The sequence below is a fragment of the Chiloscyllium plagiosum genome, unplaced genomic scaffold (assembly GCF_037043375.1).
Source record: "Chiloscyllium plagiosum isolate Xiang-an unplaced genomic scaffold, Cpla_swu_hap1 HiC_scaffold_34, whole genome shotgun sequence".
Taxonomy (NCBI): domain Eukaryota; kingdom Metazoa; phylum Chordata; class Chondrichthyes; order Orectolobiformes; family Hemiscylliidae; genus Chiloscyllium; species Chiloscyllium plagiosum.
Genome location: NW_028270172.1, coordinates 41,774,420 through 41,787,933, shown reverse-complemented (window position 1 = coordinate 41,787,933; position 13,514 = coordinate 41,774,420). Strand labels below are relative to the sequence as shown.

Genomic DNA, 13,514 nt, shown 5'->3' with positions numbered 1-13,514 from the left:
ACTGTTTGAATTAGGAAGAGTCCCATGATTTTAATATTGCAGTTTTGAACTGTTTAACTCATTAGCATGTTGATTTCTTTTGAATGCTTTAACAGCTCTTTAAAATTCATTTTCAATTTTCTTTTGTTTATTACCATGTTAGTTTGACATGAAGTCCCCTGAGGGAATTTTAAAGAAACCTCCACCAAGACTCGATAAACTAAAGAATGAAACAACTGTACAAAAGAGTGCGACAATAGAGGAGATAGAAAATAAAATGATAGCAGCAGAGGAAAGGAGGAAGGTATTGTATATTATAATACAAGACAATTTCACTGTACCACTCTATTGTATGGGACTATCCTGCAGATTAATCTAATCAGACTTATGCTGATTTGTATTTAAAGTAAAATGACCATTTACAGTGTTCTAAATTTTCACAGATATAATGTAGGCCATTCTGCTGCTACATTGGTGTGCTTTGTGCCTGTCTTATGCTTGGAAAGTGATCACATGCCCACCCACCAGAACCTTTCGTTGCCATGTGAAATATTTGTTCAGCTTTCCTGCCTTGTGCCAGCTCTGAGAACACAAAAGTTAGATATGGGACAAACCCCCCCGTCACTCTTTCCCTGTAATGTGCTTCAAATACCTTCAAAGAAACATTGGCCTGGATTTTTCGCGTGCTAGATAGTTGTTTCTGCAGTGTAGGTGGGAGTTACACAGGGGAATGCTGAGGAATCCCCGATGTAATAGTCACTCGAGTGAATTGCATGTGAAGATGAAGATTCCACCTGGAATTCTCTGATATATCCATTTAAATTGAAGAGTTTGGCTGCTGTGAAGTGAATAATTCATCACGATTAAAAAAACCAACCCATCCCCCCCCCCCCCCGCCCCCAACTTACCACATCATCCCAATTACACCCTCATCAGACCCTTCACAAACCCCAGATCATCCTGACCTGAAACCCCCCAAAGGATCTAAAACACCCTGGACTGACATGACACCCTGCTGTACCCCAGGACCAAAAATGTCCCACCTCATTTCCTGGACTTGAAACTCAACATCCCCGCATTCCCCCAACGTGGGACCTAACACTGTCTCCCTTTCCCCTATGGGAGCTAACAACACTCCATTCAATCCCTACCACCATTACCAACACCCCTCCCCAAGCCCCACTGCTCCACCAGACCCAATATCTCCCACCCATCCCAACTTACCACAAACAGTCCATCACCTACCTGTCTCCCTTGCGACTTTGTGTCCCAGCACCAGACTTACCTGGAACCCCATCCCCTACACACCTGGCAGCCCAATGTCCCAACATCCTAACTTCACACTTGCCTTACACACATGGCCTTTCCCAAGAGCGGTAAAACTGGTCAGCTGTGATGCTGGACTTTTAAATCACTTGACTACTGGTTGCCATGTTTTACCCTCCCCTGTCAGAAAGGCGGAGCTCATACTTAACATAAATATAATGCAACCTGTGTGTGATTGCCACTCCTCAGAAAATCTGGCCAAATATTTTTCCACTAAATCAGTTTGACACCACATTTCCCACAATATGCTAAACTTGTAAGTGCCTCATTTAATATTGTGGCATCAGGCCATCAGCAACCCAACTCATTCGCAGCTATGCGGCTGGTTGAAGAAAGAAATGTTTGTTAAGAGAGCCAGTTGGTTTGAAACCCAGATAGAAGACATGAAAAAACAATGTGCAAATCTATCATTACTCATATCTGACCAATATCCTTTATCTGACCTGCTTTATCTTTGACCCGTGGAAATAACAATACGTGATTCATAAAATGGGTACTAAAGTCCAAAGGCCACATGGAATGATACTGGGTTTTCTAAATATCCTGCTGTAACTTTGTCAGGAGATTGGCAGCATCCTCAGACAAATGGCATAAAGTCTTCCCCTGTCAGAAAAATAGTCCTCACAAAACATCTTGACAATAAAGAAGAGAAGGATGCAATTTGGCCCGCTGAATCTTTGCCACCACTAAGGCAGCACGATCAATTTTTTTAAAAAATGTGGACATTACAAGGATAATTTTAAAATCTTGCTTCCAATGGAGAACTTGTCTTGCTTGAGAACATATATATGAGAAATTAGGTGTACACCTTGAATTAATTTTTTGAAATTCGTGGGGAATACAATACATGTACGAATTTGTCATAAGCACTCCCAGGAGGTCAATGATAATTTAGCTTGTAAATTTATGCCTTATGTTAATCAGTCATTAATGGACGTTAATACAATTTGGGGATATGATTTTACCAGGAAACAGAGAAGAAGAATTGAAAATAAGTTAGTCGGGGGAGTTTATTTTATATTAAAAAGTATTTTGCATAAGTATTTACTGTGGAAAAGAACATGAAAGATATAGAATGTAGGGAAATAGATGGTGACATCTTGAAAAATGTTCATATTACAGAGGAGGAAGTGCTGGATGTCTTGAAATGCATAAAAGTGGATAAAACCCCAGGACCTGATCGGGTGTACCCTAGAACTCTGTGGGAAGCTAGGGAAGTGATTGCTCTGCATCTTGCTGAGATATTTGTATCATCGATAGTCAAAGGTGAGCTGCTGGAAGACTGGAGGTTGGCTAACGTGGTGCCACTGTTTAAGAAAGGTGGTAAGGACAAGCCAGGGAACTATAGACCAGTGAGCCTGACCTCAGTGGTGGGCAAGTTGTTGGAGGGAATCCTGAGGGATAGGATGTACATGTATTTGGAAAGGCAAGGACTGATTATGGATAGTCAACATGGCTTTGTGCATGGGAAACCATGCCTCACAAACTTGATTGAGTTTTTTGAAGTAGTAACAAAGAGGATTGATGAGGGCAGAACTGTGGACGTGATCTCTATGGACTTCAGGAAGGCATTCGACAAGATTTCTCATGGGAGACTGGTTAGCAAGGTTAGATCTCATGGAATACAGGGAGAACTAGCCATTTGGTACAGAACTGGCTCAAAGGTAGAAGACAGAGGGTGGTGGAGGAGGGTTGTTTTTCAGAATGGAGGCCTGTGACCAGTGGAGTGCCACAAGGATCGGTGCTGGATCCTCTAGTTTTCATCATGTATATAAATAATTTGGATGTAGGGCATAAGAGGCATAATTAGTAGATGTAAGTTTTTAAATGACACCAAAATTGGAGGTGTAGTGGACACAGAAGAAGGTTACCTCAGATTACAAGAGGATTTGATCAGATGGGCCAATGGGCTGAGAAATGGCAGATGGAGTTTTATTCGGATAAATGTGAGGTGTTGCATTTTGGGAAAGCAAATCTTAGCTGGACTTATTCACTTAATGGTAAGGTCCTAGGGAGTGTTGTTGAACAAAGAGACCTTGGAGTGCAGGTTCATAGCTCCTTGAAAGTGGAGTTGCAGGTAGGTAGGATAGTGAAGTAGGCGTTTGAAATGCTTTCTTTTATTGGTCAGAGTATTGAGTACAGGAGTTGAGAGGTCATGTTGCGGCTGTATAGGACACTGGTTCGGCCACTGTTGAAATATTGCATGCAATTCTGGTCTCCTTCCTATTGGAAAGATGTTGTGAAACTTGAAAGGGTTCAGAAAAGATTTACCAGGTTGTTGCCAGGGTTGGAGGATTTGAGCTATAGAGAGAGGTTGAATAGGCTGGGCTGTTTTCCCTGGAGTATTGGAGGCTGAGGGGTGACCTTATCAAGGTTTACAAAATCATGAGGGGAATGGATAGGATAAATAGACAAAATCTTTTTCCTGGGGTGGGGGAGTCCAGAGCTAGAGGGCATAAGTTTAGGGTGAGAGGGGAAAGATATAAAAGAGACCTAAGGGGCAACTTTATCACACAGAGGGTGGGTATGTGTATGGAATGAGCTGCCAGAGGAAGTGGTGGAGGCTGGTACAACTGGAACATTTAAAAGGCAAATGGATGGGTATATGTTTAGGAGGGGATTGGAGGGATATGGGCAAGTGCTGGCAGATAGGACTAGATTGGGTTGGGATATCTGGACCGAAGGGTCTGTTTCCATGCTGTACATCTCTGTGACTCTATATTCCCTTGATTGTGCTAAGAATGCACTTTAAAATCAATCAGTTAATTTTAATCTGGTTGAAGTAGGTGAGGTACAATTGGAAACTACTTGTTCAATACAATAGTAATGTTTATTTTTAGATGAAGGAAATCAAGTTAAAGGAAAGACTGAATAAGTTTAATACTTCACCGATGATAATGCAAGATGGAAGAACTAGGATATCTCCAGAACTTGACCAGGCCAAATTGGAGGAAGTTGTTGAGAAAATAAATAGCAAACAGAAAGAAATCCACCAAGAAAAACAAGAGATCACAAAGGAAAAGGATGAAAACAGCGACCTGGTTGATGAGACTGGATTAACCCAACAGGAGAGCAAGATTAATACAGGGGAATGTTGTGAGGTTGTAGAATTTGACGATGGACATTATTTGACAAGAAAAATAGCTGACGAAGTAATTGTGAACAAAATCTGAGTCAATAATGCACATCATATATCAAACCTAATGACTTGCCTGTAATGGCTTAGTGAAAATTTTCACCTTTGTTGCATTGTCTTAAACTAAGAATTGCCAAAATGTATGAAACCATTGTGAAGAGGATTATTCTGTGTCAATAAAGGTTGTCCATATTGATTTTGTTTCTTGCAGAAACTCCTACTTTTTGAAAAATGTATATTTCGCTTGTAAAAATATAATAAAGGTTGGCAAAGGCCCCTAAAAATCAGATGAAAGGTGGAAATGTTCCAACAGATTGCTGCATTGAGTGATAGAATGTTAGTTTGAAGCCATGATTTACAACACGTTAATTTCACCGATCTCAAAGGTGCCAATTGGAGCATAGGTTAATTGATTAGAAGTGAAAATGGTGGTTGAGGAGACTTTGAAGGGACAGTAATGTTTGCATTTATCTCTAAGGTCTTGTCTAAGGCTAAGGTCTGGGAGCAGATGAATTTCCATTCCTCTGATCCAAGGATGGTGTGAAGTGTGTGAGGAATCAAGCAAAATAGAGCAAAGAAAAAAAACCTTTTAATTAATTTAGGTTCCTGAAATAGAAATGCAAAATGAGGACTAAGCCATTAGTTTTAACCACTTAAGTCCAACCCACAAAGCATTCAGGTACAGATATGTGCTTTTAACTCAATTTACCTAGCTTAGATCCATATCCTTGGTTTGCTTACCTACCAAAAATAACTTAAACACCTGCAAAGGCCTGGTAACATGGGACTGGATTTTACATCGAGGTTGTAGCCTTATCCAATGGCTCAACCCACCTCCAGATAGGGTCTTTTACACATCCACGCAATGCCCGAGAGCATTATTTCCATGTAGAGGATCTTCTATTAAGGAGAATGGCAATTATCTAGTTTCAGCACTGCCACTTTGAGTGGCAGAGAGGTGAGGCATCCCAGAGCTTAGATCCCAGACAGCTGAAGATATGGGAGTGTTGGGATGTATCACATATCAACAACCATGAATACTCTGTCCCTTCATATCATCAAGTTTAGATAAAATTAGATTCCCTACAGTGTGGAAACAGGCCCTTCGGCCCAACAAGTCCACACCAACCCTCCGAAGAGCAACCCACTTTTAAAAATAGTAATAATTCTAGAATTTTTCTTTGATATTTCCTGTTACCATCATTCTGGGTTAAGGTTGAGGACTAATTTCTAAGACACCCAAACCCTGCTAGGGCACTGACCATAGTTTCTAAGGCTAAGTTCAAGCCATAGAGTTGTAGTTATACAACATGGAAACAGACCCTTTGGTCCAACTCGTCCATGCCGACCAGATATCCGAAACTGATCTAGCCCCGTTTGCTGGCATTTGGCCCAGATCCCTTTAAACCCTTCCTATTCAGACACTCATCAGATGCCTTTTAAATGTTGTAATTGTATGTAGTTTCCTGAACAGTGCTTTCTTTCAAAACATTTTGCATTACAAGCAGGATCACACTGTTGTTACAACAAAGGAGGAGGCCCTTTGTCCCATCATATCTGCACCAACTCTCTGAAAGAGTTATTCACTTTGTACTATACATTTGCCTTCTCCTCATTCTTTCTTCTCAAATAGCAATCTAACTCCCTTTTCAATGTCTTGATGAATTTACCTCCATCACAAACTCAACAGTGTATTTAACTCAACAACATAATGAGATAGAAGCGTTTGACGTCAAGACAGGACTCAAGCAGGGATGTGTCATCTTCCCCACCTTTTTCTACATCTTCATTACCAGCATTGTTCATCTTATCACGAACAGTCTGCCCAGCAGTATGCAGATGCTAATGTCATCTCTGGTACCTTGGGAGAAAATCTTCAAGCCTTACTTTAATGCCTTATTGGAAACGTGCTGAAAAATTGGTCTCAGCCTCAACTTAAAGAAGATTCAAATCCTTTATCAACGTGTCCCAGATAAAGTTCTTATCCATCCCTTCATTAAGAACAACAGAGAAATCCTCCCAAATGTGGAACATTTCCCTTTCGTGGGAAACTACCTCCCATCTAAGGCTGACATCGAGGTGAAAATTCGACATCACATCCAATCTACAAGTGCTGTTTCAGATGCCTGAGGATGACAGTCTTTGATAACATCAGTGCCCTTCAAGCAGTGAATAGCACCAGCATCAAGGCCATGATCATCCGAAACCAACTCTGCTGGGCGGGCCACATGCTTAGGATGCCTGAGTTCAGACTTCCAAAGCAAATCTTCTTTGCACTTTTCAGGGAAAGCACACAAACACGAAGAGGACAAGGGAAGCATTTCAAAGACTTCATAAAGGCTTCCCTCAAGAAATGCAATGGAGATGTCAACACTTGGGAAATCCTTGGTCAGGAGAAACTGACTTAGGGGAACTTCCTGTATGAAGGGTCACAGTTGTTTGAGGAAACCCGTTGGCAAGAAGGAATACAGAAAAGGAACTTGAGAAAGGAATGTCAATGATTTCAAAGCTATGGAACAGTTTCCCCAACCAGAAATACCTGCCAGTTGTGTGGTCTGAGATGCGGCTCTAGGATCGGGCTCATCAGGTACACAAGGACCCACAGAATCCATGACCAGTGACACAGAATTAACTAGATGGACAATCATACTCGTTAATGAGTGATTGCCAGCAACAACAAAAACCACGTGCTCAGGTAATGTATTTCAGATCTTTCCCAATTGTTCTGGAAAAACAAAAATCATGCTTTTACTGCATTTGCTAATTATTTTAAATCTGTGTCCTGTGATTCTCAATCCTTTCATGAATGAGAATATCTACTCCCTATCTACAATGCCTCTTGGTCTTCCCCTCCAATAAAACAGTCCTAACTTCTTCCATCTATCATCAGAACCGAAATTTTTATTCACTGGATCCCTTAATCACATGAATCTTTACTGCATTCTCTCCTTCATATCCTTCCTCTAATGTGTTGCTCTAAACTGGATGCAACACTAAAGTTGAGGGTAAATTAGCACGAGTTACAAATTAGGTGCAGGAGTAGGCCATTTGGCCCTCAAGTTTGCTACACCATTTAATAAGGTCAAGGCTGATATGACTGTAACCACAAATTCCTGTCTAGCCCCTTGCTTACCAAGAACCTTCTGCCCCGGCTGTCTTCAATGGGTGACTTCTTATTTTTAACAGTGATCTCAAGTTCTAGCTTCTCTTGCAATTCATTATTCCTTAAATAAGGAGACCAAACAAGCAGTGACTAGTGGGATACCACAATCATCACTGCCTGGACCTCGGATAATCATGATGTGCATTCCCACTAATTATTTTTTCTTCTGCCACAGATCTCTGAAGTCCATGCAGGGCAGTGATTTCTGGAATCAGAAGTCAATGCTGCAATCTATGTTGGCATGCCGATGGAACATCAGAGCAGGGTGCGCACAAGCTATGCAGCTTAGAGAAATGTTGTTCATATACACACACACAACTGAGTTGGATGAGGGAACCATTTTCCAAGTTTTCCCCATGCCCTCCCTGTCTGGGCGGGATTGTGAGGAGGAGGTAAGGAGGTTTCAAGGTGATTTAGCCAGGTTGAGTGAGTGGGCAAATACATGGCAGATGCAGTACAATTTGGTGAAGTGTGATGTTATATACTTTTGTATGAAAAAGCAGAATATTACTTAAATGGTGATATACTGGGAAGTGCGAATGACCTAAGAGATTTGGGTGGCCTTGTACACCAGTTAACGAAAATAGGCAGGTGCAGTAAGCACTTAAGAAGGCAAATGGTATATTGGCCTCATTATAAGACAATTTGAGCTCTGAAGATTGCAGTTATACAGGGCCTTAGTAAGATAACACCTCGGGTATTGCATGCAGTTTTGGTCTCCCTGCCTAAGAAAGAATACACTAGAGACAGTGCAGCGGAAATTCACTCGGTTGATACCAGGGATGACAGGACTGTCTTATGAGGAATGACTTATTTGATTGGGTCTGTATTCATTGCAAGAATGAGTGGGGATCTTATTAAAATTCTAACAGGGCTGTAGAGCCTAAATATAGAGAGGATATTTTCCCTGGTTAATAATCAAGAACCCTACAGTTACAGTCTAATAATGAAGGGTGGTCAATTTTGAACTCAGACGGGGAAAGGTTTCTTCACTAATGGTTATAAACCTGTGGAATTCTTTACCACAGAATGGCACGAAAGCCAAGTCGTTCAATATAGTTAAGAAAGAGATTAATAAACGTTTGGATTTTAAGACATTTTAAGATCTTTGTTTCTAAGAAGTAAGGGACAAAAGCAGGAAAATAGCATTGAGATAGAGGATCAGCCATGATCATGTTGATGGCAGAACAGGTTCGAAAGGTGGAAGAGCCTATTGCGGGTCCAGGTTTCTATATTGTGATACTATATACACTACTCCAGATTTGATCTCACCAGTGCCCTGTACATGAAACATAACTAGTTTTGTACTGAATTCCTCTCACATAAACATCAACATTCCCAATTAATTATCCCAATTACTTGCTGTACCTGAATACTAGGCTTTTGTGATTCATGCACTAGGGCATCCAGATCCCTCTACATATTACTGCTCTACAGTCTGTCATCATTTACATAATATGCTTTCTTTATTCTCCTTGTCAAAACAGATAACGTTACATTTTTTCAAGTTATACTCTATTTGCTTGATCTTTGTCCACTCCCTTCATCTAACTATATCCCTTTGTATCTACCTTATGTCCTCATCGCAACTGATTTTTCTAACTATTACTCGTATTCACCGAATTTAGCTACCATATTTTTGGTAGCTCCAGCCAAGTCATTTATATTGATTGTAAAAAGTTGTGATCCCAGCATTAATCCCTGTGCCACACTACTCTTTACATCTAGTCAATTAGAAAATGACCTATGTATATCTCTATCTCCTGTCAGCCAACTAATCTTGTATCCATGCCAATACATTACCCTTTACACCATGAGCTATCATTTCCCAAAAGAACATTTAATTTGGTACCTTATCAAATGCTTTCTGGAAATCTAAGTTCAAAACATTCATGGTTCCCCTTTATCCACAGCACATTAATTCCTCCAACTGTTCCAATTATTTGATTAGACAAGATTTCCTTTCACAAAACCATGCTGACTCTGCCTAATTATCTTGAATTTGTCTAGGTACCCTCTTATAATGTCTTTTAATAATAATTTGCAACATCTTCCCTGTGACAGATGCTGAGCTAACTGATTTGCTTTCTGTCTACCATTCTTTTTGAATTCACTTTTGCTATCCTCTCATTCAACAAAACCTTCCCAAGTTTAGGGAATTTCAGAAAATTAGAACAAATGCATCAACTGCCTCTTGTCAGGACCATCAGGACCCAGGGCTTTTCAGCCTGCATTCCAGCAATTTGTTCAGTACTAGTTCCCTGGGTGTATATAATGTTCCCGGGTTTCTCTCTCACCTCCATTTCTTGATTTACAGCTATTACAAGGATGTTACTTGTATCTTCTATAATGAAGATCCATGCAAATTACCTGTTCAATTCTCTATTATTAATTCTCCAGGCTTTAAGCACCATACACCATATTATAATGTAAGTTATTGATAAGTAACACCATACACCATGTAAGTTATTGATAAGTAACACAGACTCAGCTGTATAGATTCAGATCACTTGAAAAGCTCAAAAATCCTAGACTACAACATGCAGTTACAGATAACTATGTCTTAAAAGGTGTTTTGCTTTTAAGAGTTAAATATGTTAATAAGCTAAGGACTAGGATGTAAACCACATGACCATGTGCAAGAAATCTCTTGCACATGGTCACGTGATTTACATCTTAGTCCTTAGCTCATTAATATATTTAGCTCTTAAAACAAAGCACCTTTTAAGACAATAACACAACAGGACTGAATGTCAGGGATATGTAACCAACTGGTAAAATGCAGACCCCTCCAAGGGTTGTAGGATTGAAACAGTTTTCAAATATATAGAGAGTCAAAGCCTTAAAGGGATTTACAAATGTCAATGAGAATTTTCAGAGGGAAGACAAAACAGAGGAGAGACAACAATAATCAGAGTGGAGAAGACATGTAAACAGACAGTTACAGAGGAGGCAACCTTATTGAAACATACAAGGGTCTTAATACAAAGATACATGTGGAAAGTTGTTTCACCTTGTGGGAGAATATAGGACCAGAGGACATCATCTCAGAATATGAGGTTACACATTTAAAGATTGAGAACATAGAACATTACAGCGCAGTACAGGCCCTTCGGCCATCAATGTTGCACCGACAGAGGTGAGGAGGAATTTCCTCTCTCAGAGGGTAGTCAATCTGTGGAATTCTGTAATGCAGAGGACAGTCAAAACTAGGTAGTTAAGCACATTCAATGCTGAGACAGAGATTTTTAATCAGTAAGGGAATCCAGAATTAAAAGAAAAGGCAAGAAAGTGGACTTGAGGATTATCATGATCTCACTGAATGGCAGAATGGAATCAAGGGGCTGATCCAATGTCTTGTGGCCTAAGCAGCGAGTGAAACAGGCCTGGGTCATTCATTCCCAATTCCACCATTCAATTACATCATGGTTTATGATGCGGAGGTGCCTGTGTTGGACTGGGTGGACAAAGTTAAAAATCAAACCTGTTGGACTATAAGCTGGAATTGTGTGATTTTTAACTTTAACCATGGTTTATCTATAACTTTTTTTTGTAATGTTGCTCATTAGATTAGATTAGATTCCCTATAGTGTGGAACTCATCTCTATTTACCCATTTTTCCATAGTCTTTGATATGCTTGCCAAACAAAATTCTATTGCATTCACATTTTTTAAACTTTAACCTATCAAACATGTTCTGAGAAATAGAATTTACTATTCATACCAACCAATTTAATTTAAATTAAATTATAAAGGAATGACTCAATTACAGTGTGAGACAGCTAGATGGCACCCTATTGCTGCAGTTTCTTCAGTTTTGCAGTAAAATATTCAGCGTTTGCTTTTCAATTTCCACAGAGCATTTTAAACTACTCAAAAGTATGTTCTTTTTGATACTTGATGAACTTAAAACAAGTCGGAAATTGAGAATGACCATGATGGTGCCATAAAACTGAATGTAAGCAAAACAAGCTCAAGCAAAATATACAAAGATATATTGGTGAGGACTGCCAATGCTGGAGATCAGAGTTGAGAGTGTGGTGCTGGAAAAGCACAGTAGGTCAGGCAGCATCCAAGGAGCAGGAGCAGGTTTAAGCCCTGATGATTCCTGATGAAGAGCATATCTTGAAATGTTAATTCTCCTGCTCCGCAGATGTTGTCCGACCTGCTGTCCTTTTCCAGCACCACACTCTCAAAAAAGATATATTGTCCAATGTTTGAAAAAAGTAGACAATTATGAATTCACTACAATACTTGGTTTCAAAATTATCAATTTTTAAGAGTAGAATCTTATTTGCAGCAAGGAAAATAACCGTTGTTTTTGCTTAAATAATGCATTTTTAACATTTCTCTAGGAGCTAATGAGACCCTTGGACCAATGGGTTGGAAGTTTTTTACATGATTATTTTGTGCATGCAGTATTCATGTGCAGTAACTTAATTTGAAGTTAGAGGAGGGTAATTTCAGATGTAGATTTTGCGATGGAGAAATACAAACACATTATTGGATGGAAAGGAATGACAATAAACTTAGCAATTTGTCCTAAAATGGATCAGAATCTTGGAGAACTTAACAAGAGGTTTGGAAAAATCTGCATTACGTAATAAGGAGTACAGACATCTTGGTTCTGAATATTGCTGTGAAATAACAGTAAGCTTACATAAGGAAACCAAAGGTTACAGATCATGGAAATGAACAGAGAATGTTGAATAAAAACTTAAAATGTTATCTCATCTGACCTTCTGAATGTTTCCAATGATTACTAAACAAAAAAAGACTCCTGATGAAGGGCTTATGCCCAAAATGTCGACTCTCCTGCTCCTTGGATGCTGCCTGACCTGCTGTGCTTTTCCAATGCCATGTGTTTCAACTCTGATACTCCAGCATCTGCAATTCTCACTTTCTCTCAAAAAACAAATATTTACCATTAAAAGTACATGCAGGAAATATTCAATTGTGACACAGAAATGTTTGAAAGTATTTAGAAATGTAAATATTGAGATTATGTATAAACTGTTTTAGAAGAGTGTAAGGGTGTGAAAGGGTTAATGCTGAGGACAATACTACCCTCCATGATTGTGTCATATGGGTTTAGTGGAAGCACAGCTTAGGATCTTGATGGTGTCTTTTCATAGCATCTGAAACTGTGGACCGAATCTTCCCATATTTTGGCTAAAGTGTCATTTCCATCAGGTTTGATGGAGGGTTTCTATCCACATGGCCTAGTGGGTTTTCTTGTGCATTTGTCCTAAACTCACCTTGTTACCTACATACCACACCACTCATACAATCCAAGCTACATCCTTTCATGCACTGTAGTTGGAAGCATTCAACCCGGCTGGAATATACCACCATCCCTAGCATCATTGCCATCTTTGAACTCCAACCATGCACCTTGTCAAGATTTGGCAGCCCAGCATGGCCCTTCACATGAATGTTATGGCATAGCAGTGACAAATCAACAACTCTCACAGCACAGAGATGGCACAGCTGACATTCCCTACACATATGACTACACAATCCTACATGTATTTGCGGAGTGAACTCGATGGGCCGAATGGCCTTACTTCCACTCCTATGTCTATGTCTTACGGTATTGTTATTTAAGCAACTGGTCACACAGAGTACTTGTTCTTAGCCATATTCATCTTATAACCCTCTAAGTCACTGTTATCCTTTCCCCAATGTATATTGTAGTCCAGCATCGTTTCACTGTTCAATGTGTGATCATCACATATTAGGAATACCTCTATCTGTTCAAAACATTCTCTGAAACCAAAAGCCAACAATTTTGCAGTTAATAAGTGATCACTTCACCAAGCTTTCATCCACTGAAACTGGGTGTCACCTAGATCCTGTCTGGTCTTTGTTCCTGACGCTGCTGTACTTTATTATTCAGAAGGTGATGTT

At 39.8% G+C, this 13,514-nt stretch overlaps 1 protein-coding gene and 1 long non-coding RNA gene across 3 annotated transcripts in view; one reads left to right on the top strand and one right to left on the bottom strand.

Annotated features, from left to right (window-relative positions):
- The window catches only part of stmnd1 (stathmin domain containing 1), a 57,349-nt gene extending 51,548 nt beyond the window's left edge, over nt 1–5,801 (top strand). The window contains exons 4-5 of the mRNA XM_043719119.2: nt 143–283; nt 4,146–5,801. Coding sequence (XP_043575054.2) covers nt 143–283; nt 4,146–4,478 — 474 coding nt within the window. The 3' untranslated portion in view covers nt 4,479–5,801. The remainder of the gene's footprint in view (nt 1–142; nt 284–4,145) is intronic.
- LOC122564362 (uncharacterized) overlaps nt 1–13,514 on the bottom strand; it is a 103,191-nt gene that overhangs the window by 64,615 nt on the left and 25,062 nt on the right. The window lies entirely within an intron of this gene.